This window comes from Carcharodon carcharias (assembly GCF_017639515.1).
Source record: "Carcharodon carcharias isolate sCarCar2 chromosome 33 unlocalized genomic scaffold, sCarCar2.pri SUPER_33_unloc_1, whole genome shotgun sequence".
In the NCBI taxonomy this organism is placed as follows: domain Eukaryota; kingdom Metazoa; phylum Chordata; class Chondrichthyes; order Lamniformes; family Lamnidae; genus Carcharodon; species Carcharodon carcharias.
In genome coordinates, this window is record NW_024470690.1 from 3,296,007 (window position 1) to 3,320,505 (window position 24,499).

The 24,499-nt window shown below is 45.5% G+C and overlaps 1 protein-coding gene across 1 annotated transcript in view; it reads right to left on the reverse strand.

The window, feature by feature from the left end:
* LOC121274152 (voltage-gated potassium channel subunit beta-2-like) overlaps positions 1-15,169 on the reverse strand; it is a 199,173-nt gene extending 184,004 nt beyond the window's left edge. The window contains exon 1 of the mRNA XM_041181331.1: positions 14,892-15,169. Within this exon, the coding sequence (XP_041037265.1) occupies positions 14,892-15,169 (278 nt within the window). The remainder of the gene's footprint in view (positions 1-14,891) is intronic.
* Between the last annotated feature and the right edge of the window lie 9,330 nt (positions 15,170-24,499).

The window sequence follows — 24,499 nt, forward strand, 5'->3', positions numbered from 1 at the left end:
AGTGACCAGTCAGTGGTCAGATTTCAGTGACTGGTCAGTGGTCGGATTTCAGTCATCGGTCAGTGGTCGGATTTCAGTGAGGGGTCAGTGGTCGGATTTCAATGAGGGGTCAGTGGTCGGATTTCAGTGACTGGTCAGTGGTCGGATTTCAGTGACCGGTCAGTGGTCGGATTTCAGTGAGGGGTCAGTGGTCAGATTTCAATGAGGGGGTCAGTGGTTGGATTTCAGTGACGGGCAGTGGTCGGATTTCAGTGAGGGGTCAGCAGTCGGATTTCAGTGAGGGGTTAGCGCTCGGATTTCAGTGACGGTTTGAGCCATGATGTTTGGGACCATCTGTTCACTGCAGCTTCTTTCTGCCTTTGGACCCAGTAAGACACCCAGTCTCCCTGTCTCTGTTTTGCTGTTCTGGACTTGTCGACCTGACCTTCACTGAATCTAGAATCACAGGCTTATTACAGAGCAGATGGAGGTCTTGGGCCCGTCGTGTCTGCACCAGCTCTCCGAATCAACTGCTCACCCAGTGCCATTTCCCCACCTTCATCTCGTAACCCTGCACATTCTTCCATATTTCAAAACAGTCTAATCCCCTTTGGAAAGCCATGACTGACCCTGTCTCACCCATACTCTCAGACAGTACATTCCAGACCCTAACCACTCGATTGATCCTGTCGCCATCACATTCTCAGGCAGTGCATTCCAGATCCTAACCACTCAATTAACCCTGTCCCCATCACACTCTCAGGCAGTGCATTCCTGATCCTAAACACTTGATTGACCCTGTCTCCACCACACTCTCAGACAGTGCATTCCTGATCCTAACCACTCGATTGACCCTGTCTCCACCACACTCTCAGACAGGGAATTCCAGACCCTAACCACCCGATTGACCCTGTCTCCATCACACTCTCAGACTGTGCTTTCCAGATCCTAACCACTCGATTGACCCTGTCTCCATCACACTCTCAGACTGTGCTTTCCAGATCCTAACCACTCAATTGACCCTGTCTCCACCATACTCTCAGACAGAGAATTCCAGACCCTAACCACTTGATTGACCCTGTCTCCACCACACTCTCAGTCAGTACATTCCAGACCCTAACCACTCGATTGACCCTGTCTCCACCACACTATCAGACAGTGCATTCCAGACCCTAACCACTTGATTGACCCTGTCTCCACACACTATCAGACAGTGCATTCCAGATCCTAACCAGTCGATTGACCCTGTCCCCACCACACTCTCAGTGTATTCCAGATCCTAACCACTCCATGGACCCTGTCTCCACCACACTCTCAGGCAGTGCATTTCAGACCCTAACCACTCACTGTGTGAAAAGTCTCTCCTCATATCACTTTTGCCTCTTTTACTAATTACTTTAAATCTGTGGTCTCCAGATCTTGATTCTTCAACCAATGGGAACTCTTTCTCCTTATCTACTCTGTCCAGACCCCTCATGATTTTGACCACCTCTATTAAATCTCCTCTCAACCTTCTCTTCGCCAAGGAAAACAGTCCCAGCTTCTCCAATCTATCCACGGAACTGAAGGTCTCCATCCCTGGAACGATTCTCATGGATCTTTTCCGCACTGTCTCCAACGCTTTCACATCCTTCCTAAAGCGTGGCACCCAGAACTGGATGCAATACTCCAGCTGAGACCAAATTAGTGTCATATACAAGTTCAACATAACCTCCTTGCTCTTGTACTCTATGCCCATATAAAAGCCCAGGAGACTATGCTTTATTAACTGCTCTCTCCACCTGTCCTGCCACCTTCAATTATCTATGCTCACGCAGGTCCCTCTGCTCCTGCATTCCCTTTAGAATTGTACCCTTTATTTTATATTGTCTCTCCATGTTCTTCCCAACAAAACGAATCACTTCACATTTCTCTTCGTCTGCCACCTACCCACCCATTCCACCAACTTGCCCATGTCCTTCTGAAGTTCTCCACTATCCTCCTCACAGTTCACAATGCTTCAGAGTTTTGTATCATCCACAAACTTTGAAATTGTGCCCTGTACACCAAGGTCGAGGTCAGAAAGAGTAAGGGTCCTAACACTGATCCCTGGGGAACTCCACTACAAACCTTCCTCCAGTCTGAAAAGCAACTATTAACCACTACTCTCCACTTTCTGTCACTTAGCCAATTCTGTATCCATGTTGCTACTGCCCCTTTTATTCTATTTCTCACAAGTCTGTTGTGTGGCACTGTATCAAACACCTTTTGGAAGTCAATATCAACAGCATTGCCCTCATCAACCCTCTGTTACCTTTTCAAAATACTGCAGAAAGTTAGTTAAGCATGATTTTCCCTTAACAAATCAATGCTGGCTTTCCTTACTTAACCCATGTTTGTCCATGTGACTATTAATTATGTCCCAAATTCTTGTCTCTCAAAGCTTCCCCACCACTGAGGTTAAGCTGACTGGTCTGTAGTTGCTGGGCTTATCCTTACACCCTTTTTTGAACAAGAGTGTAACATTTGCAATTCTCCAGTCCTCTGGCATCACCCCTGAGTCTAAGGAAGGCTGGAAATTTATGGCCAGTGCCTCCACAATTTCCACTCACATCCCTCAGAATCCTTGGATGCATCTTATCTGATCCCCAGTGCCTTATCAACTTTAAGTACAGACACTCAATCCAGTACCAACTCCTTTTCCATTTTAAACCTTTCTAGGGTGTGAATTACCTCCCCTTTCACTGTGGCCAGGGTAACATCTTCTTCCTTGGTAAAGGCAGATGCAAAGTATTCACTTAACACATCATCCATGCCTCCTGTCTCCATGTGTAAATTCCCTTTTTGGTCCCTCCTCTACCATCTTTTTACTATTTATATTACTGTAAGATACTTTGTGATTCCCTTTCATGTTAGCTGCCAGTCTCTTTTCATACTCTCTCTTTCCTTCTCTTGTTTGCTTCTTCACTGTTAGGAAGGTGTTGATTGCAGAGTATGTCTATTAGTGGAGTTTTTGTAGTCTTCAGTATGTTAACGGAAAGACTTTATTAACCAGTGATAACTATATATAAATATACAATAAAGGGTACAGGCAAGTAGCTATCTCCATGTCTAGGTCTTAACACGTCTCTGGGCAACACCGCACTGATCCTAGCTCTGGGTCATGTGCCTTCTTGCATCACTGTGTGGGCGGTACTGTACTCAGTCCCACATTAACCCTGTATGTGCCAGACCTTTATACTACATTCACCTCCCCTTTGAACCGTTTAAACTCCTGGTTTTCAAATGCATTTTCTATCTGACATCTGTCATAGGCGGACTTGGATGGGTGACTTTGTGATTATAGTGGGTGACCACATTCCCTATGAGGGCCTTTCTGTGAATGAACGTTACACATCAGAGTCTCAGCAACAAACTGTTTGTGCTGGTCACCTTGTCCCCATGTTAAAAGAGGTCTCAAATGGAGACACTCCCTCTTTAACAGGGGTCCCTGACAAAGAGACTCCATCTTCAAACAGGGTCCTTTACGGAGAGACTCCCTCTTTAACAGGGGTCCCTGATGGAGAGACTCCCTCTTTAACAGGGGTCCCTGACAAAGAGACTCCATCTTCAAACAGGGTCCTTGACGGAGAGACTCCATCTTCAAACAGGGTCCTTGACGGAGAGACTCCCTCTTTAAACAGGGTCCCAGATGGAAAGACTCCCCCTTTAACAGGAGCCCCTGACAGAGAGACTCCACCTTTATCAGGGGTCCCAGAAGGAGAGAATCCCTCTTTAACAGGGGTCCCTGACCGAGATTCCCTCTTGACGAGGGGTCTTATCCCTTTGAAAAATGACACAAGCAGTAGGGGTGTTGAAGGTGAGGAGGATGGGCATCAAGAAAGCACATTTTACCCCTGCAAGCCAGAGTTCAGGTGTAATTCCCAGGACAGCCTTCAAGGTGAGGAGGGGGCAAATATTTATCCGTGTCTCTATTTCACTCCTGTTGCCAGTCCGAGCATTATGGTGAACTTATCCGATCCCTCACTGGGAGACCTGCTGCTCTGCCCAACCAGCTTGGGCACTGGTGGGGGGGGGGGGGGGGGGGGGGGGTGGCAATCATTGCTCTCTTGCTGAGCCCCTACCCACCATGCACTAGGTGCCCACCCCATCAACCCGGGCACTCGATGCCAAAGACTGGTGAACAGAGCATTAGTGTGAGGTTTATAGTTACACATGGCAGACTGGTGGGGCGAGGGAGGGGGAGAGAGAGGCTGAAAAGGGGAGAGAGGGGGCAGAGGAGAGAGAGTGAGTGACAGAGGAGAGATTGAGAGAGGAGAAGTGTGCAGAGAGAAAAAAACGGGAGATAGCAGGAGAAGAGAAAGAGAAGGAGAAAAAGAAGTAGGGGGAGAGACATGGTGAGGAGGCTCAGGTGAGAAGAAAGGCGAGGGGGTGGCGCGGCAGGGGGGAGGATGTGGAGAGAGGGATGGTGATGAGGGAGGGAGGGACAGTGAGGAGGGAGGGACAATGAGGAGGGAGGGAGAGTGAGGAGTGACGGACGGTGAGGAGGGAGGGTTGATGTGGAGGGGGGAGGATGTGGAGAGGAGGAAGGGTGATGAGAGAGGGATGGAGGATGAGGAGAGAGGGACGATGAGGGAGGGATGATGAGGAGGGAGGGAGGATGTGGAGAGAGGGATGCTGAGGAGGGAGGGATGGTGAGGAGGGAGGGAAGGTGATGGAGGGACAGTGAGGCGGGAGGGAACATGAAGATGGAGGGACGGTGAGGAGGGAGGGACGATGAGGAGGGAGGGAGGATGTGGAGTGAGAGAGGGTGAGGAGAGAGGAGGATGAGAGAGGGACGCTGAGGAGGGAGGGAGGATGTGGAGTGAGAGGGTGAGGAGAGAGGGACGGTGAGGAGGGAGGGAAGGTGAAGATGGAGGGATGGTGAGGTGAGAGGGAACGTGAAGACGGAGGGACGGGAGGGATGATGAGGGAGGGAGGATGTGGAGTGAGAGGGGGTGAGGAGAGAGGGAGGATATGGAGTGAGAGAGGGTGAGGAGTGAGAGAGGGTGAGGAGAGAGGGACAGTGAGGAGGGAGGGAAGGTGAAGACGGAGGGATGGTGAGGAGGGAGGGACGATGAGGAGGGAGGGAGGATGTGGAGTGAGAGAGGGTGAGGAGAGAGGGAGGATGTGGAGAGAGGGACGGTGAGGAGGGAGGGAATGTGAAGATGGAGGGATGGTGAAGATGGAGGGACGGTGAGGATGGACATGGTTTCTCTACTCTCTGGAATGCAATCTCTTCCCCCTAATCTGGCAGCGCTGTTACACAGTGATCTTCAGCCATGTGAGTGAGGTGAGAGAGTGGAAAATGTGAAATTGTCCCTTTTGGCAGGAAGGATAAAAAAGAAGCTTCTTATCTAAATGGTGAGAGATTGCAGAGCTCTGAAATGCAGAGGGATCTGGGTGTCCTAGTGCATGAATCACAAAAGGTTAGTATGCAGGTACAGCAGGTAATTAGGAAAGATAATAGAATATTACCTTTTATTGTGAGGGGAACTATGTATAAAAGTAGGGAGGTTATGCTTCAGTAGTACAGGACATTGGTGAGACCACATCTGGAGTACTGTGTACAGTATTGGTCTCCTTATTTATGGAAGGATGTACATGTGTTGGAAGCAGTTCAGAAAAGGTTTACTAGACTAATAGGCAGAATGGGTGGGTTGTCTTATTAGAAAAGGCTGGACAGGTTAGGCTTGTATCCACTGGAGTTTAGAAGAGTGACAGGCGACTTAATTGAAGCCTTTAAGGTCCTGTGGGGTCTTGATAGGGTGGATGTGAAGGGGATTTTCCCTCTTGTGGGAGAATCTAGAACTAGGGTCCACTGATTAAAAATTAGGGGTCGCTCATTTAAGACAGAGATGAGGAGAATATTTTTCTCTGAGGGTTGTGAGACTTTGTGACTCTCTCCCTCAAAAGGCAGTGGAAGCAGAGCCTTTGAATATTTTTAAGGCAGAGGTAGATAGATTCTTGATTAACAAGAGAGTGAAAGGTTATCGGGGGTAGGCAGGAATGTGGGGTTGAAGTTACTGTCAGATCAGTCATGATCTTACTGAGTGGCAGAGCAGGCTGAAGGGGCCCGAGTGGCCTACTCCAGCTCCTAATTTGTATGTTTGTGTGAGTGAGTGAGTGTGAAACGAGTGAGTATGGAGTGAATGAGTGAGTGAGTGAGGAATAAGTGAGTGAGTGCATGCATGCATGAGTGAGTGAGGGTTTTGCAGAGCTGAGATTGGACATCAGGGTTGAACTGATTATCATCACACTCAAGGTGGGTTTTTTAAAAAAATTTTTATTTTTAATTTTTAATTTTTTTTTTATATCGTGTCCACTCGAGGTGGTAAGAGACAGAATAAAGAGCTGAGCCTGAACTGGGAGGAGCCCAAGCGGAATCTGGTGCGACTGGGGTAAGTGGAAGCTGTGAGGATCTTGGATATAATATTGTATTCTGAGTTTCCCCTGGGGAATGAAAAGTCTAAAGACATCATGATCAAAATATGCAGTTAATATTCAGAATCTTTCACTGACTGACTCTATTCAGGTTGGTAACCAGAATCTACTGTCTGAATCTGAGGAAAGAGTGTTAGAATCATCAATAATTGGGACTGCTTTTTAATTTAATGCGCCAAAATTCCTTTAAATTTCATTTGATTTGTGACTCTATTCTTTATGCATCTTTAGAAACGTAGCACTTCACATCTCTTTAATATGCCAAACTTCTGTAATTGGTTAAATGTAAAAGGGGTAAATCCAGTTTGGCAGAGAAAGGTTGAAAGTTCTGTTGAACTTTTCATAAGGTCAGTGTCCCAAAATAATTTAACCCTGAATTAACACTTACTGCATGGGGAGGAATAGAGGAGCAGGTATTGGAAAGGATGTAAATGTATGGGAGAATGTGACACTCGTTTACAATAACACCCAACAAAGCCTGCTCACCCCAAAACCCTACAGACTCCCCAAACCCTCCAACCACCCAAACCTGACACCCCTCAAAAAACACGGCATTCCCCAAAACCCCTCTCTCCCCAAAGCCCCACACTGCCCCAAAACCCCTCTCTCCCCAAAACCCCACACTGCCCAAACACGACACTCCCCAAATGCAACCACTCAGCAAATTGGAGACTCCCCCAAACCCGACACTCCCCCAAAACCCGATCCCAAACCCAACAGATCCCAAAATCCTACACACCCCGGGTACTTTTTCCCCTTCAATGTAAATGTACCAATCATACTCAAGGGTTGCTGAAACAATATGTGTTCTTTATTTGAAGATAAGACTATTGACATTTAATGTTCACTAAGTATAGTACACCTAATCCCTAGCCTGCTGCTTCCAGACTCCCTACTAGACATGGGCCCAATACATCACATCTAGTAATTGTGGGACTGATTGACAATAATTTAAGATTTGTACCCATAAAGGTACATGCACATCGTATCACAACATCCCCCTTTTTCTAACTGAAGTTTTTACCCTGTAAAACATCTGTTTACATGGCAGCAAAGTAACATTGTGTCTGAATGGACTTTAACACAGAGCAATAGATTCGCAAGCCTCCGAAAAGTATTGGTGAATTGCTGATCTGTCCTGACTTAGTGATGGTGACCTGTGCTGGAGGTTGCTGTATTTGTGTTGCATCTTAGACCATGTTCTGGTCACCATAGGTTTACGCAGAGTTTCCGGTTATGGTATTGTTCTGATTTGGCATCTGTTACATTCCACTGTTACGCCATTTGCTGTTCATACCTCGTATGATCTTGGCCCTGGGCACATGCTCGAATTGGCTGCTGGATTCCAGGCACCATCAGTCAGGTGTTGTACTGGAATCTTCTGTCCGATGCTCAGGTTGGGTAACTCGTTACCCATATCCAGTTGGGGGCATCTTTCATCTTCCCCCGCTTTTCAATCAAGGCATGCATACTCCTGGGGGTATTGCCAAGTGATGATCATGGACGTTTGTCCAGACCCCTCTGCTTAATAGCAATTCTGCAGTGGCTCCGCAGCGCATTGAAGTGTGCACATTTAGAATGGGTGTACATATCCTATCCCAAAGAGCGCAGTGCGGCCTGTTGGCTGATATTCCATGTTGCAGGGTTAGGATGATCACAGAGGTTTTCTGATGATGCTCCTTGTGTCTGTGGTCCTCACCATTGTCTTGGTGATACTATGGATGGTGACCAATGGTGCACACTGGGTAGGCCTGTGATCACTGGACCTGTGACATGCACAAGGTGAAATATCTGGGCTGGCCAGGATGAGTTTTTAGTCGTGACACCTGAGTGTAACGGGATGGAATCTCGGGGCCATTGTACGTGGCGAGTTTGGCAGTGGCCGGAGGAGTCATCGTGTGCCCCTTCTGGGGGTCCATATACCATTTCACTGTGCCAAGTGGAAGGATGCTTGCACATGCACCAGTATCCAGTTTTGTATATAGATTCATTATGCTGACCCATCATCTATGGGACTATAATCTGGATGCGACACTCCCCCAAGAACCCCACCGTTCTGTTGGTGTCACTGTGCCAACACATTCTTTGATGTTTACCGTATGAACGGTGGCTCGCTTTCAGTGTCAATGGTCCGATCATCCTCATCATTGGACCAGACATATTGTGGATCTTGTCTCGATGCTGTTTGGTACGTGCTCTTGGTTGTTTAGAATGCATTAAAACCTGGGCAATTTCTGGATGCCTGTATGAGGCCACACTGCCTGCCTTGCTTACTAGCCTTGCCTGCATTGGCTATCATAGCCTGTAGACTCCATCCGCCCATTAGCATGGATTTGTACTTGCATCCGCTTTGCAGTAGTGCTTCCACGGTTTAACCACTGGGTTGGCCCAAGATGTCTTTTTGGACTTCCATTGGGGTGGATACCATCACAAGCTCACTTATCCTATTGGCTAGCCCTGCTGGCATGAAGTCACAGTCACCGCTCCTTGTCTCTACATCTACTTATAGATTGGCCAATGGTCTCCATCCTTTGCTCCCAATGGGACATGAATTCCAGTGTATTCAAAAGCTAAGCTTCACTCGTAATTGATTTCCGAGGGTTGACCATATTTTATCTGGACTTTTTAAGATAGTCAACGGACAGACCTGATTTATTCAGCCTGTGGAGGCCTTCATTGCCTATAGCAATTTTAATTTCAATGACTTATTTATCTGGCTCAGAAATACAGAGATCCTGAAGTCACAGCGCAACACATTGTTGGGATAAAGTAACTTCAGATACTGCAGAAAAAAGCTTTTCGTCTTGCACTCTTTTCATATGGAGTATAAATTGTTGTTTTTCCCATATATTGATATTCTTGCGAAGTGACCTGATGAGTGCAAGATGAAAAGCTTCAGCATGTTTCTTTTTTCAGCAATACTCATGTTCTGTACTATCAAATGATTATTTGAATTCAGATAGACGATCTGTTACTTTCCAATTGAGAGGTGTTGGAAATTTTGTGCTCATTTTGTAGCTTTTAGCAGGATTCTTAATGCTATCTGGAGCTCTTGACAGCTATTCAAGTTTCTTCCAGCTCTGCTCGGGTTTATTTAGCTCTGAGATGCAGTACCTTTGGTGGCCACTGCCATGGCTGGTCATAGGGTACTGCTTGGCTAAAATGGTGGTGCTGTTGAGCTCTTCCTAATTTTTCCTGGTTTAAATAAGCTCCGCCCATAAAACTGATTTTCGACAGGATATTGGCTGCAGGGCTTCCAAAGTGAAAACAATCAGTGAGAAACGCTTTTTTACAGGCTTCTCCTAGTTGTTAAGAGCTGCTGCTAGATAAATTCTGCTTCCATGTTCAGTTTGCATTATTTGGCTTCGGCTGTAATTAATTCTCCTGCCTATTTGAAGTTGGGCATTTAAAGGGGATATTTCAGAACACACAGAATAGATACGTTCCAATGAGAAAGAAAAATACCAGAGGAGGACCCACTAACTTTTTTGGTTAACCACGGATAAAGAAAGTATCAAGCTTAAAGAAAAAGCATATAATTACGCAAAGATGGGTGGCAGGTCAGAAGATTGGAAAGAATATAAAGAACAGCAAAGGAATGACAAAAAGATTATGAAGGAAGGAAATATTAGAATATGAGAGAAAGCCAGCAAGTAATATAAAGATGGACAGTAAGAGTTTCGATAGATACTTGAATAAGAGAAGAGTTGACAAAGTGAGCGTTGATCTTAGAGAAAGTGAGCCTGGGGAATTAATGATACAAAATAAGGAGATGGAAAATGAATTGAATGGGTATTTTGCATCAATCTTCACTAAAGAGGATACAAGTGCCACCCAAGAATTAGCTGTAAACCGGGAACGGTAGAGAGGAAGGATCTAAGGAAAATTACAATCACCAGGGAAGTGGTACTTAGCATATTGTTGGAGCTGCGGACTGACAAATCCCCAGATCTTGATAGACTTCATCCTAGGGATGAAGTTAAAAGAAGTGACTAGTGAGATAGTTCATGCATTTGTTTTAATTGTCCAAAATACCCTAGATTCGGGGAAGGTTCCATTAGATCGGAAAATAGCAAATATAACTCCTCTATTCAAAAAGGGAAGGAGACAGACAGCAGGAAACTACAGGCCAGTTAGCCTAACATCTGTCATAGGGGAGATGTTAGAAGTTATTATTAAAGACATTATAACAGGGCACCTGGAAAAATTCAGGGTAATCAGGCAGAGTCTACATGGTTTTGTGAAAGGGAAATCCTTTTTAATTAATTTATTGGAATTCTTTGAAGGAGTCACATGCGCTGTGGATAAGGGGAAACTGGTGGATGTACTGTACTTAGATTTCCAGAAGGAATTTGATAAGGTGCCACATCAAAGGTTATTGTGGAAAATAAAAGCTCATGATAGATACAAGATTGGCTAGCTAACTGGGAACAGAAGATCTTTCTGGTTGACAGGATGTAATGAGTGGTGTGCCACAGGGACCTCAACTTTTTACAATTTATATAAATGACTTGGATGAAGGGATCGAAGGTATGGTTGCTAAATTTGCTGATGATACAAAGATAGATAGGAAAATAAATTGATTACAAAAGTAGAGAGGTTACACTTCAGTTGTACAGGACATTGGTGAGACCACATCTGGAGTGCTGTGTACAGTATTTAAGGAAGGATCTAAATGTGTTAGAAGCAGTTCAGAGAAGGTTTACTAGACTAATACTAGGACTGGGCAAATTGTCTTCTGAGGAAAGGCTGGACAGGTTAGGCTTGGATTTTAGAAGAGTGAGAGGTGACTTGATTGAAACATATAAGGAATCTTGACAGGGTGGATGTGGAGAGGATGTTTCCTCTTGTGGGAGAATCTAGAACTAGGGGGTCACTGTTTAAAAATAAGGGGTCGTTCAATTAAGACAGATAAGAATTTTTCTCTCAAAGGGTTGAGAGTCTTTGGAACTCTCTTCCTCAAAAGGCAGTAGGAGCAGAGTCTTTGAATATATTTAAGGCAGAGCTAGATAGATTCTTAATAAACAAGGGGGTGATATGTTATCGGAGGTAGGCTGGAACGTGGGGTTGAGCTTACATTCAGATCAGCCATGATCTTATTGAATGGCAGAGCATGCTGGAAGGGCCGAGTGGCCTACTCCTGTTCCTTGTTCATATGCTTGTATGAGATCATCTGCTGTTTGCTGTTTAGTTTCTGTTCCTGCTTAAACTTTGCAGCAGTTAGACTTTTACTAATTAAGCTCTCCCAGATTTGAACAATCTTACTGGCACCTGATGCCTGCTGCCTGGAGTAAGGTGCAATCCCAGAATGGAGAATTCCTACAGAATTTCAGAATCACTTACACATGGTGAGGCTTGATGGTTTTTTCACCTTCTCAGCAGTCGCTTTTTCTGCTGGATGTGAATGAGTTGAGGCATGTTTTCTGCTCAGTCAAATCTTCAAAAAAAAGTGCTGCGACCCTGTCACCATATTACATTTTTATGTACTTTGGCACAAACATACCAACTGTACACAAGGATTGTTGAAGTAATAATGTGGGTTCTTCATTTGAAAATCAGACTGTTTACAGATAATGTTCACTGGGAGGCTAAGTATAGTACATCTAATCTGTACCCTGCTGCTTGCAGATTGCTTACACAACATGGGACTAAAACATCACTGCCTGTTGATGCGGTATTTATTGACAATAGTTTAAGGTACGCTTCCTCAAAAGTATCTGCACATAGTATCACAACAACCTCAAAACCCGACACTGCAAAACCTGACACACCCCAAAACACAACAGACCCCTAAACCACACACCCTCAAAATCACTACACGACCAAAGCCCAACACACCCCAAAACCTGCAATCTCCGAACCTGACATTCCCCTAAACCTTCCGTTCACCCCCAATAACCTTGCCCACCTCTCCCACTCACACAGGTTAATTTATCTTTTACCCATTCCCAAACTCCTGCGCACAAGACCCAACTCTCTGGATGAAAATGCCAGCCCTCTCCACTCTCTCCTTGCAACTCACACCCACTGGCCATGACTATTCTGTGCTTCCTCCTGCAGTTGAATAGTCAAATGACCAGATCTGAGAATACTGAGGGGGTGGGGGGAGGGGGTGAGGGTGGTGGTTGTTAAAAAATGTGGTCCAATCAGCTCACTGTCCAGTGTGATCACCCCCTTCCCCTATCTTCTGTTTGTTCAGAGGGAATATTTTGCAAATGTGACAATTAACCTTTGTCCTCAGATGGAGAATGAGCATTTGTTACCCACTTCTCTGCTCCCCTCAGTAGTCATTAACTCTACCCTTCCACAAGCTCCAGCCACTGATGCAACACTGACCAATAGTCATGACTATTCAACAAAAGGGGGCATCGCACCCACCACCGCAAGAGTCTCACCTTCCTCAAGGTGGTTCTACAGACACCAGTTAAGCTGAGGAATCCTTTCTGTGTTTTCCAACATGCTCACCCATCCCCATAACCCCCTGCACCAAACCTCCAACCCAAGAGGGTGCCGAGTCCAATTGCTCCTTCCCAACTACCAACTGAGATGAACAAATTCAGCCCAGAGAGGGGATGGCGATAACATAATTATAATTCAGCACCACACTGGTACCCAATGAGGCATTGAGGTGCCCTGGGGGTTCAGTTTTTGATGCCAAGTAACATTACTCCTGCCTAAAGATTCATTATTATCTTATTGTTTTGTGAGGGGAATGACTGAATAGTTTTCTGCTTAAATTTGACTGCCTTATATTCACTTTTCCTGACCTGTGAGGGGTCACTGTGGTCATCTAACCCTGTATCATATTTGTCACCTTCAGAGGTGAGAGGTGAATGTCACAGAATTCCTCTCTCGCACAGATTCCATGTTTAAAACCTGTTTTTGGCTATCATAACAAGAAAAAGCTTGCATTTAAATAGTGCCTTTAACATAGTAAAACATCCCAGGGCACTTCACAGGAGTGTTATCAAATGGACTTTGACGCTGAGACACATAAGGAGATGGTAGGGGCAGGTGACCTAAGAGGTAGGTCAAAGAGGTCAGTTTTAAGGAGGGTCTCAAAGGGGGAGATGTGGAGAGGTTTAGGGAGGGAATTCCAGAGGCTAGGGCTCCCAGGCAGCTGAAGGCCCAGGCGCCAATGGTGGAGCGATGGGAATCGGGGGGGAGCACAGAGATCTCGGAGGGATGGAGGGGGTTACAGAGCTGGGGAGTAAGGGTATGGTGCAAAGCCACAGGCGGATTTGAAAACAAGGATGAGAATATTAAGATCCAGGTGTTGCTTGATCAGGAGCCGGTGCAGGTCAGGGAGCACAGGGGCTGATAGGGGAGCAGGATTTGGACACGGGCAGCAGAGTTCTGGATGAGCAGAGGCTGGGAGATAGGTGGTTGGACAGGAGAGCAGGGTAAAACTGGAGAATGGAAGGGGAGCACATTGGAGCCACAAAATTGGCTGCTGGAGGTGGATGGGGAGCTCTGGGTCCGGGGCTGAGGGACAGAGAATTACAGTTTTTAATTGCAGTGAAAGGCTTTGATGGGGCCTCTCCTCTCAATCATTTTCATACCTTTTGTATTTTAATTTTTGCACTAATTGATGAACAAACTGCAGTCCCAATTTCCATGTTACTAAAAGGATATGAAAGTATTGAAGCTGGTGCAAAAAAAGGTTTACAGGAAAATCCCAGAACCGAGAGGTTATAACTATCAGGAAGGTTTGAACAGGCTGCAGGGATCTCTTTTCTCTCGATGTGAGAAGGCTGAGGGGTGACCTGATCGAGGTCTTTAAAGTTCTGAAGGGGTTTTGATAGGGTAGACGTAGAGAAGATGTTTCCAATTGTGAGGAAGAGCAGATCTCAGGACCATCAGTATAAGAGAATCACTGATAAACCCAATGGGGAATTCAGGAGAAACTCCTTTACCAGAGAGTGGGGAGAATGTGGAACTCGCTCCCACAGGGAGTGGTCGAGGTGAATAGTATTGATACATTTAAGGGGGAAGCTGGATAAACACACGAGGGAGAAAGGAATAGAAGGATATGCTGATAGGGGGAGATGAAGAGGGGGTGGGAGGAGACTCGTGTGGAGCAGAAACACCAGCATGGAGCAGATGGACCGAATGGCCTGTTTCTGGGCTGGAAATCAAATGCAGTTCTATATAATAGTAAAAAACAATCATTTGCATTTATATAGTGCCTTTAACATAGAGGAAATGGGCATCTAGAGAGAGGAAATTTGGAGGACTGGTTGATGGTGGCAGATGAAAGCTTGGCCTAAGAGATGGGCTTTTGAGGATCTTAAAAGGAGGAAAGGGAGACGGAGAGGTTTAGGGAGGGAATTCCAGAGGTCAGGGCTCCAGCTGAAGGCACAGCTACCAATGGCGACTGAAGACAGGAGGTAAATAAGAGGGCAGGAAAGGTGAGTCACTGCTGGTTGACTCGCCATCACCATCCTTACCTGTACACCATGCCAGTCTGCTCAGCGACGGTGTCACCCAGTGACAGCTGGCACTCCTGGAGAAACATCTCTAGCCTCTGTTGCTCCAGGGCCTTCCTGGCCTCCTCAGTGAGGTCTTCCTGCTGCCCAAGGTTCCTCCCCATGGCCGACTTGATGGGTGGCCCCATGCACTTGGGCTTCTTGTTGTTGTTGAGGCCATAAAACTCCTCCACCGAAAACTTAGCCCGTCCGGCAGCTCCCCCACCACCCCCGCCCCCGCCTGACCTCGAGCCCACCATGCTACCTCGTCACTCACCTCTGCACACACTCATGCGCTGGCACGTGCTGAGCTGAGATGACACTACCTGTATCTCCAGTGCTGGCCGCACATTCGGGAGGAAGAGCTCTTTCTCACCTCCGCCAGCAACACTGACACCTCCAGCACACACGCCCTGCTTATAGTAGCAGTGAAATTTGAGGAGCTCCCCAGGCAGGATCAGCAAAAACCCAAATTAACAGGTGACAATGAGATAATAGAGCAGAAAGCACAGAGCTGCAGCACCCCTCGATGTACATGACTCATCCTAATTTGCAAACAAATTATATTAACTTGATTCATGTCCAGTAGCAGACGATTTCAAATAGAAACCTGTTGCCTTTTTAAACTGCTCAGAATGTATGGAACAGTGGAGGGAAAGCTCCCTGTCTCACCTACTAGGGAGCTTTACTCTGTATCTAACCCCGTGCTGTGCCTGAACAAAAACAGAATTACCTGGAAAAACTCAGCAGGTCTGGCAGCATCGGCGGAGAAGAAAAGAGTTGACGTTTCGAGTCCTCATGACCCTTCCACAGAGTTGCTGAGTTTTTCCAGGTAATTCTGTTTTTGTTTTGGATTTCCAGCATCCGCAGTTTTTTGTTTTTATCCCTGAGCTGTGCCTGCCCTGGGAGTGTTTGATGGGGACAGTGTAGAGGGAGCTTTACTCTGTATCTAACCCCATGCTGTACCTGCCCTGGGAGTGTTTGATGGGGACAGTGTAGAGGGAGCTTTACTCTGTATCTAACCCCGTGCTGTACCTGTCCTGGGAGTGGTGGAGACAGTGTAGAGGGAGTTTTACTCTGTATCTAACCCGCGCTTGAATGTCACATTGGATATCTGTAATGAGGACTGTTTTTCATTCCTTGTGAATTATAACGTTCAGTTGTAAACACAGAATTGAGCGAGGGGTATGGGAATGTTCAGTGTACAGTTGCAATTGGCAGAACCTGCTCTGAATTTGTGCTTTATGATTGTACGAGCAAACAGTAGTGTTAAGCACATACATTATCCTGTTGATGAACAATAGGTCATTGTTCAGGCTAGTGCCTGGGGATGGATGAAAGAAAACGCTTTCTAAATAGGATACACAATTAAACTTATCTGCTGACAAGCTGAATAACATCCGAGTGTTTGTTTCAGTCAAAAACTCTATCCCAAGCTCATCACCATTCTCACGATCACAGTGCACCTGATCTGGATAATGGCCAGGTACAGCCTCTCTCTCACACTGGTGTTACCTGACAATCAAGTGGGACTCTCAGCACCAGACCAGGTCCTGCCCATCCATTGAGCTCAATAAATAAAAGCAAAAGGCTGCAAGTGCTGGAAAGCTGAAATAAAAAGAGAGAAAATGCTACAGAAGAGTCCTGGAAACTGTCAGCAGCACTTGGCAGCACCGGCAGAGAGAGAGAGAGAGAATTGGAAAGCTCATGTTTCAGGCCAATGACCTCTCATCACAATAACAACAGCAACAGGAGCAGGATTAGACCATTCGGCCCATCGAGACTACTCCACCATTCAATACGATTATGGTTGATCTTAGGCTTCAACTCCACTTTCTCCCCTCTCCCCAAATTCCTGAATCTGTCTATCCCAGCCTTAAATATATCCACTGATGCAGCATCCTCAACCCTCTGGGGTAGAGAATTCCAAAGATTCACAACCCTTTGAGTGAAGGAATTTCTCCCCATCTCAGTCCCTAAATGATCGGCCCCTTATCCTGAGACTGTTCCCCGTGTTCTAAATTCCCCAGCCCGGGGAGTGTGTGTGGGGGTGAGTGGGGGGGGAACAATCTCTCCACGTCCACCCTGTCAAACTGCTTCAGAATATCACATGTTTCAATGAGATCACCTCTCATTCTTCTCAAATCCAGAGAATATAAACCCAGTTTACTCAGGCTGTCATCACAGGGCAACCCCTTCAGCCCAGGGACCAATCCAGTGAACCTTCGCTGTACCACCTCCAATACAAGTAAATCCTTTCTTAAATATGGAGACCAAAACAGCACACACAACATCAGAAACGGCCTCACCAAAACCCTGTACAACTGGAGCAAGGCTTCTTTACTCCTGTACTCCAATCTGTTTGTAATAAAGGCCAACATACCATTTACCTTCCTAATTGTTTGCTGTACCTGCAGGCTAATCTTCTGCATCCTTTGTACAAACACATCCAAGTTTCTATAAACCTCAACACTTACAAGTTTCTCACTTTTTAGAAAATATTCTGCTTTTCTATTCTTACAACCAAGGTGAATAACTTCACGTTTCCCTATATTATAATCCATCTGTCATCTTGTTGCTCATTCACCTAACCTGTCTATATCACTTTGCAGCCTCTGTGTCCTCCCCACAGCTTACCTTCCCACCCAGTTTGGTATCATCAGCAAACTTAGATACATTGCCCTCTGTCTCTTCATCTAACTCATTAATATAGATTGTAAGCAGCTGAGGCCCCAGCGCTGATCCTTACGGCATTCCAATATTCGCCGCCTGCCTACTTGAAAAAGCCCCCTTTATGCCCACTCTCTGTTTTTATCCATTAATAATCGTCTATCCATGCTAATATATTACCCCAACTCCATGTGCCCATATCCACCCTCTGTGTGGCACCTTGTCAAATGTCTTTTGGAAATCCAGGTATACAACATCTACTGGTTTCCCTTTATCTACCCTACCAGTTACATCCTCAAAAAACTCTAATAAGTTGGTCAAACAGGATTCCCTTTAAGTAAAACTATGCCAATTGTTCTACTCATACTATAAATTTCTAAGTGCATTGTTAAAACTTCCTGAATAGCAGATAAACACGTTTCTGAATCCCCCTTCTAACTGGGTCCTGTTATTGTGTCTGTAAAGAACTGAGCCAGGCCAATGCTTGCATAAAATTTACTAGATGAGGAGAAAATGTGTCATAAGGGGATAGATGAGAGAAAAGAAAAACTTGCATTTAGATAGCACCTTCCACAACCTCAGAATGTCCCAAAGACATCTGCAGCCATTGATGTACTTTTTGAAATGTGGTCACCGTGCTATGTTGGAAACGCAGCAGCCAATTTGCACACAGCAAGCTCCCATCAACTGCACTCCGATGTCAGGTAATCTGTTGCAGTGATAAATATTGGTTAGGATACAAGGAAAAACTTCCCTAGTTTGTTACCAATAGTGGGATCTTTTACATTCACCTGAGAGGGCATACAGGACCTTGGTTTAATGTTTCATCTGAAACAAAGCACCATTGACAGTGCTGCACTCCCTCAGTACTGGCACTGGGAGGGTCCCCCCTGATTTTGTGCTAACAGTGGAAGTCCAATGGATAATCTTCGACCCCAGAGATGAGTGTAACACCCACTATACCATGGCCAACATCATGAGAGGGTGTTGCTCCCTCTCTTGAGGGTCCTATATCATTGAGGAGGAAACCCTGACCACATCTATTAGCTGGAATACTAATTGTCAGCCTGCTGCTCAGTGACTTCATGAGGTGTCAGGTTCAGGGTGTCAGCGTTTCCACGCCAGGTTTAATTAACCCTCCCAATTAACTTTCCCCTACTCAGGAACAGCACCGACATTTGAGCTTCCGACACTGATCAGAAAGGGAAATTTATTCACGACAGCAAGTGGGAGCAACAGGGTCACAAGCTGCCTGGAGCTTCACTTCACCTAAACATCCCTCCCTCCCTCTAACTGACTAATCTGATTGCAGATGTTGTTCCGTTCTGAAGAATGGAAGGTTTAATTCTGCATCAAACATGTACCAAATCTAACACAGGGTTAGATACAGGGTAAAGCTCCCTCTACACTGTCCCCATCAAACACTCCCAGGACAGGTACAGCACAGGGTTAGATACAAGGTAAAACTCCCTCTACCCTTGGTGTGAGTAACTTTTGTATGAGTTTAATCTAGAAAAGTTTAGAATGTCAGAGTCTGGCTGGGGAACACTGGAATTGCCCTGACTGGAGGTAACAAATGTGTGGATGAGGGTTTCAGCATATGAGCTGAGGCAGGGGCGGAGTCATTTTTTTATTCATTCACGGGATGTGGGCTTCGCTGGCTGGGCCAGCATTTGTTGCCCATCCCTAATTGCCCCTTGAGAAGGTGGTGGTGAGCTGCTTTCTTGAGCCGCTGCAGTCCATGTGGTGTAGGTACACCCACAGTGCTGTTAGGGAGGGAGTTCCAGGATTTTGACCCAGTGACAGTGAAGGAACAATGTAACTGACCTCGCAGTATTAGTGGTTGCAAAATCTTCCTCTGGTTAAATATGACACCAGGATTGCGAAGAGTCTGGTTCAGCCTCAGGCAATTGCCAGGGAGAGGGAAGGAGGCGGTGGCGAGGGAGTGAAGTTTGTGACAGGAACTGAAGACAATGGCTTTGTTCTTCCCAATAATGGGGGGAAATTTACTCTTCCAGATCTGGATGTCGGAGAAGCAGTCTGGTGATTCGAGGCAGTGGAAGATTCGAGAGAGGTGGTGCTGAGAACGTGCTGGGTGTCATCAGTGTACATGTGAAAACTGACACTGTACTTTTCAAATATGTCAGCCAGGGACAGTATGTAGATGAGAAACCTACAAATCTGTCACCAGAAACTGAACTGGACCAGCCATATAAATACTGTGGCTACAAGAGCAGGTCAGAGGCTAGGAATCCTGCGATGAGTAACTCAACTCCTGACTCCCCTAAACCTGTCCACTATCTACAAGGCAGGAATGTGATGGAATACTCTCCACTTGTCTGGATGAGTACAGCTCCAACAACACTCAAGAAGCTCAACTCCATCCAGAACAATCCACTCCCTCCACCACCGACACACAGCAGCAGCAGTGTATACCATCTACAAGATACACTGAAGGAATTCACCAAGGCTCCTTAGACAGCACCTTCCAAACCCACGACCACTACCATCTAGAAGGACAAGGGCAGCAGACACATGGGAACACCACCACCTGGAAGTTTCCCTCTAAATCACTCACCATCCTGACTTGGAAATATATCACCGTTCCTTCACTGTCACTGGGTCAAAGTCCTGGAACTCCCTCCCTAACAGCACTGTGGGTGTACCTACACCACATGGACTGCAGCAGTTCAAGAAGGCAGCTCACCACCACCTTCTCAAGGACAATTAGGGATGGGAAACAAGTACTGGCCCAGCCAGCAAAGCCCACATTGCATGAAAACGTTTTAAATTGAGAAATAGGAGGGTAAAGGATCTATTGTTGGGGGGCTTGAGAACAAGCAGTGCAGGAGCAGGAAGAGAAGCTCAATTGAGGGGAGCATGGTCAATATAAAATGGAATGGTCACAGCCCTCAGAAACCCAAGCTAATAATACCTGATGGTGCTTCACATGTCTCTCCCTCTCTTGTTTCTTGACCACCCTTTGAGCTTAAAACAAACTGTACTCATTATCCAATTTCTCAACCATAGCCAAGGCCTTTTGTCTCTTAAACACATTGCCTCGCTGCATCCTGTTGATTGAAGAATCTCTCTCTATACCTCACTATAAATGGCTGGGTAGGCCTGAACAATTCAGGACAGATGGTGGCCCTGGCTCCTCTCTATCCGGCAGCTGTTAATGATTCTACCCATTTCTTGGCCACGGTGATTAGCAATATAGAGATTAGGCCACCATTCAGCTGAAATTGGTTATAATTACTCAAGCTCTGTCACGTAAGACCTCAAAGACAGCTGGTGAGTTTGTCTCAGTCACATGGCTGTTCAGGTTGGATGCCTGCCAAGGTGGAACATTACAAATCCGCTCTAATCCACCTCACATTCCTGCTGAATGTCAGTCGGCACCTTCAGGAGGGCCGATGAAAAAGGAAAAGAGGGTTCCATCCCTACAACCCTCCGAGATCTCTGTGCTCCTCCAATTCTGGCCTCGAGATTCCCCTGATTCCCATCGCTCCACCATTGGCGGCTGTGCCTTCAGCTGCCTGGGGCCCTAAGCTCTAGGATTCCCTCCCTAAATTTCTCCATCTCTCTCTCTCTTCTCCTTACAACTTGGGATTTATAACAGCACCTTTGAGCTCATAAAATATCCCAAGACGCTATGAAGTGTGTAATCAAAAGAAAGTAGAGAACCAGGTCACAGAATGAAATTTTAGAATGGATGACCAAAAGCTTGATCAGAAAGGTATGTTTGTTACTTAAGAATCATTAACAACTGCTGGATAGAGAGGAGCCAGAGCCACCGAATTGTCCAGGCCTACCCAGACATTTATAGTGAGGAATAAAGAGAGATTCTTCAACCAACAGGATGCAGCGAGGCTTTGGGTTTAAGAGACAAAAGGCCCCAGCTATGGTTCAGAAATTAGGCCGTGGCTAAAGTTTAAAGGGTCTTTTACACCTCTTCATGTTACAGCCAAATAAAAACATAGGATAAAAAGGTGGAGAGACTCATGGAGGTATTTTAGGATGTCTCATGGAGAAGTTCTGAATCTTGTATAGTTTAACAGTGTTTATAAACTACTAGTAACTACATGCACACACACAGTTTAAGGTCTAAGCTAGGAGCTGTCCCCATGCTTGCTTCTACACACGTCTCCATCCAGTACAAGACAGCCCTCTGGATGTGGGTCATGTGTTCCTTTATATCATAATGTGAGAGGTACTAGCCCTGTTCCCACCCTTTCTATGCCAAAATCTTATACTACACTTCCCCCCAAGGTCTTTATCAAATATATTTGCAATGCATTCTTGTTTATTCAACGTATTTACATTACTTCTATTACCCCTTCCCCCCACTCCCCCAAAGTGTTTACAAGTTGAGGTGTCCTGGAGGCTTTATAATTCTTCCAGATTCCAGAGAAGGTTTTAAAATAATTGGTGGCAAGGGATCTAATTTGGGAAGATGTGGTCAACCAAAGGGTAGAGATAAGGCAAGGGAGAAAGGTATTAATTTGGGAAATTAATAAACAGAATGTGGTAGGTAGGGATAGAGAGTAAAAATCTAAGAGTAAAACAGCAGTCAAAGCTAGAGACTACAAAAATAATAAAAAGGACAAAACTAAAGGCTTTGAAACAAAACAGATGAAATGACAGGACAAATAGAAATAAATAAATACGATCTGATAGCCACTACAGAGACATGGCTACAGAATGACAGATTGAGACCTGAATATTGAAGGGCACGTGAGTTTTTGAAAGGACAGTAGTTAGGAAAAGGTGGAGAGGTGGCTGTTAATTAATGATGGTATTAGCACATTAGAGAGGGATGACTTAAGTTCAGGAAACCAGGATGTAGAAGTGGGTTGAGTTGAGCAGAGAAACGAAAAAGGCAAGAATGCACTTGTAGGAGTGGTGAACAAGCTCCCTGGTTGTTACTACCAAAGGGGACAGTATATAAAAGAAGAGATAACGGGAGCTTGTCAGAAAGGTACAGCCATAATCATGGGGGATTTTGATCCATACATAAACTGAAAAAAATCAGATGGGAAAAAGTAGTGTAGATGATGAATTCATAGAAGGCTTTCAGGATAGTTTCTTAGAACTGGAGCCAGGCTATACTGGGCCTGGTATTGTGCAATGAGATAGGATTCATTGATAACCTGATAGTAAAGACACCTCAAGGTAGCAGCGATCATAATATGATTCTATCATCAGTGGTAGGGAAACTATTTGAAAAAATCTGAGAGACAGCATCCATTTGGAGAGGCAGGGATTAATCAGGGATTGTCAGCATGGCTTTGTCAGGGGGAGATCGTGTCTAACAAATTTGATTGAATTTTTGGAGGTGATTGGTTGTGTAGATGTGGGTAGTGCAGTTGATGTAGTCTACTTGGACTTCAATAAGGCTTTTGACAAGGTTCCGCATGGGAGAATGGTCAAGAAGGTAAAAGCCCATGGGATCCATGGGAATTTGGCAAATTGGATCCAAAATTGGCTTAGTGGCAGGAGGCAGAGGGTGATGGTCGAAGGTTGTTTTTGTGATTGGAAGCCTGTGACGAGTGGCATACCGCAGGGAACGGTGCTGGGACCCTTGATGTTAGTAGTGTACAAGAATGATTTAGAGGTGAATATAGGAGGTATGATCAGCAAGTTTGCAGATGACATGAAAATTGGTGGTGTTGTAAATAGTGAGGAGGAAAGCCTTAAATTACAGGACGATATAGATGGGCTGGTAAGATGGGCAGAGCAGTGGCAAATGGAATTTAATCCTGAGAAGTGTGAGGTGATGCATTTTGGAAGGACTAACACAGCAAGGGAATACACAATGAATGGTAGGACCCCAGGAAATACAGAGGAACCTTGGTGTCTGTGTCCATAGATCCCTGAAGGCAGCAGCACAGGTAGGTAGGGTGGTTAAGGAGGCATCTGGAATACTTGCCTTTATTAGCCGAGGCATAGAATATAAGAGCAGGGAGGTTATGCTGGAACTGTATAAAACACTAGTTAGGCCACAGCTGGAGTACTGTGTGCAGTTCTGGTCATCACACCATAGGAAGGGTATGTTTGCACTGGAGGGGGTGCAGAGGAGATTCACCAGGATGTTGCCTGGGCTGGAGAGTTTCAGCTATGAAGAGAGACAGGGCAGACTAGGGTTATTTTCCTTAGAGCAGAGAAAGCTGAGGGGGGACCTGATAGAGGTATACAAAATTATGAGGGGCATAGGTAAGAAGAAACTTTTCCCCTTAGCAGAGGTATCAATAACCAGGGGGCATAGATTTAAGGTAAGGGGCAGGAGGTTTAGGGGGGATTTGAGGAAAGAACTTTTCACCCAGAGGGTGGTTAGAACCTGGAACACACTGCCTGAGGGGGTGGTAGAGGCAGGAACCCTCAACATTTAAGACGTATTTAGATGAGCACTTGAAAACGCCGTAGCATACAGGGCTACAGGTCAAGTGCTGGAAAATGGGATTAGAATAGATAGGTGCATGGACACGATGGGCTGAAAGGCCTGTTTCTGTGCTGTATAACACTGACTCCATGATTGAATTTTACATTCATTTTGAGGAAGAGGAGAGTGGGTCCAAGACTAATATTTTAAACTTAATAAGGGCAATTATGAGGGCAGGAAAGCAGAGCTAGCTAAAGTAAACCGGCAAATGAGGTTCAGAGATAGGTTAATAGGGATGTAGTGGCAGACATTTAAAGGGATATTTCAGAATATACAGAATAGATACATTGTAATGAGAAAGAAAAATTCAAAGGGAAGGCCCACCATCCGTGGTTAACTAAAAAAGTTACGACAGCATCAAATTTAAAGAGAAAGCACATAATTACGCAAAGACGGGTGGCAGGTCAGAAGATTGGAAAGAATATAAAGGACAGCAAAGAATTACAAAAATATTAATAAGGTGGGAAAAATTAGAGTA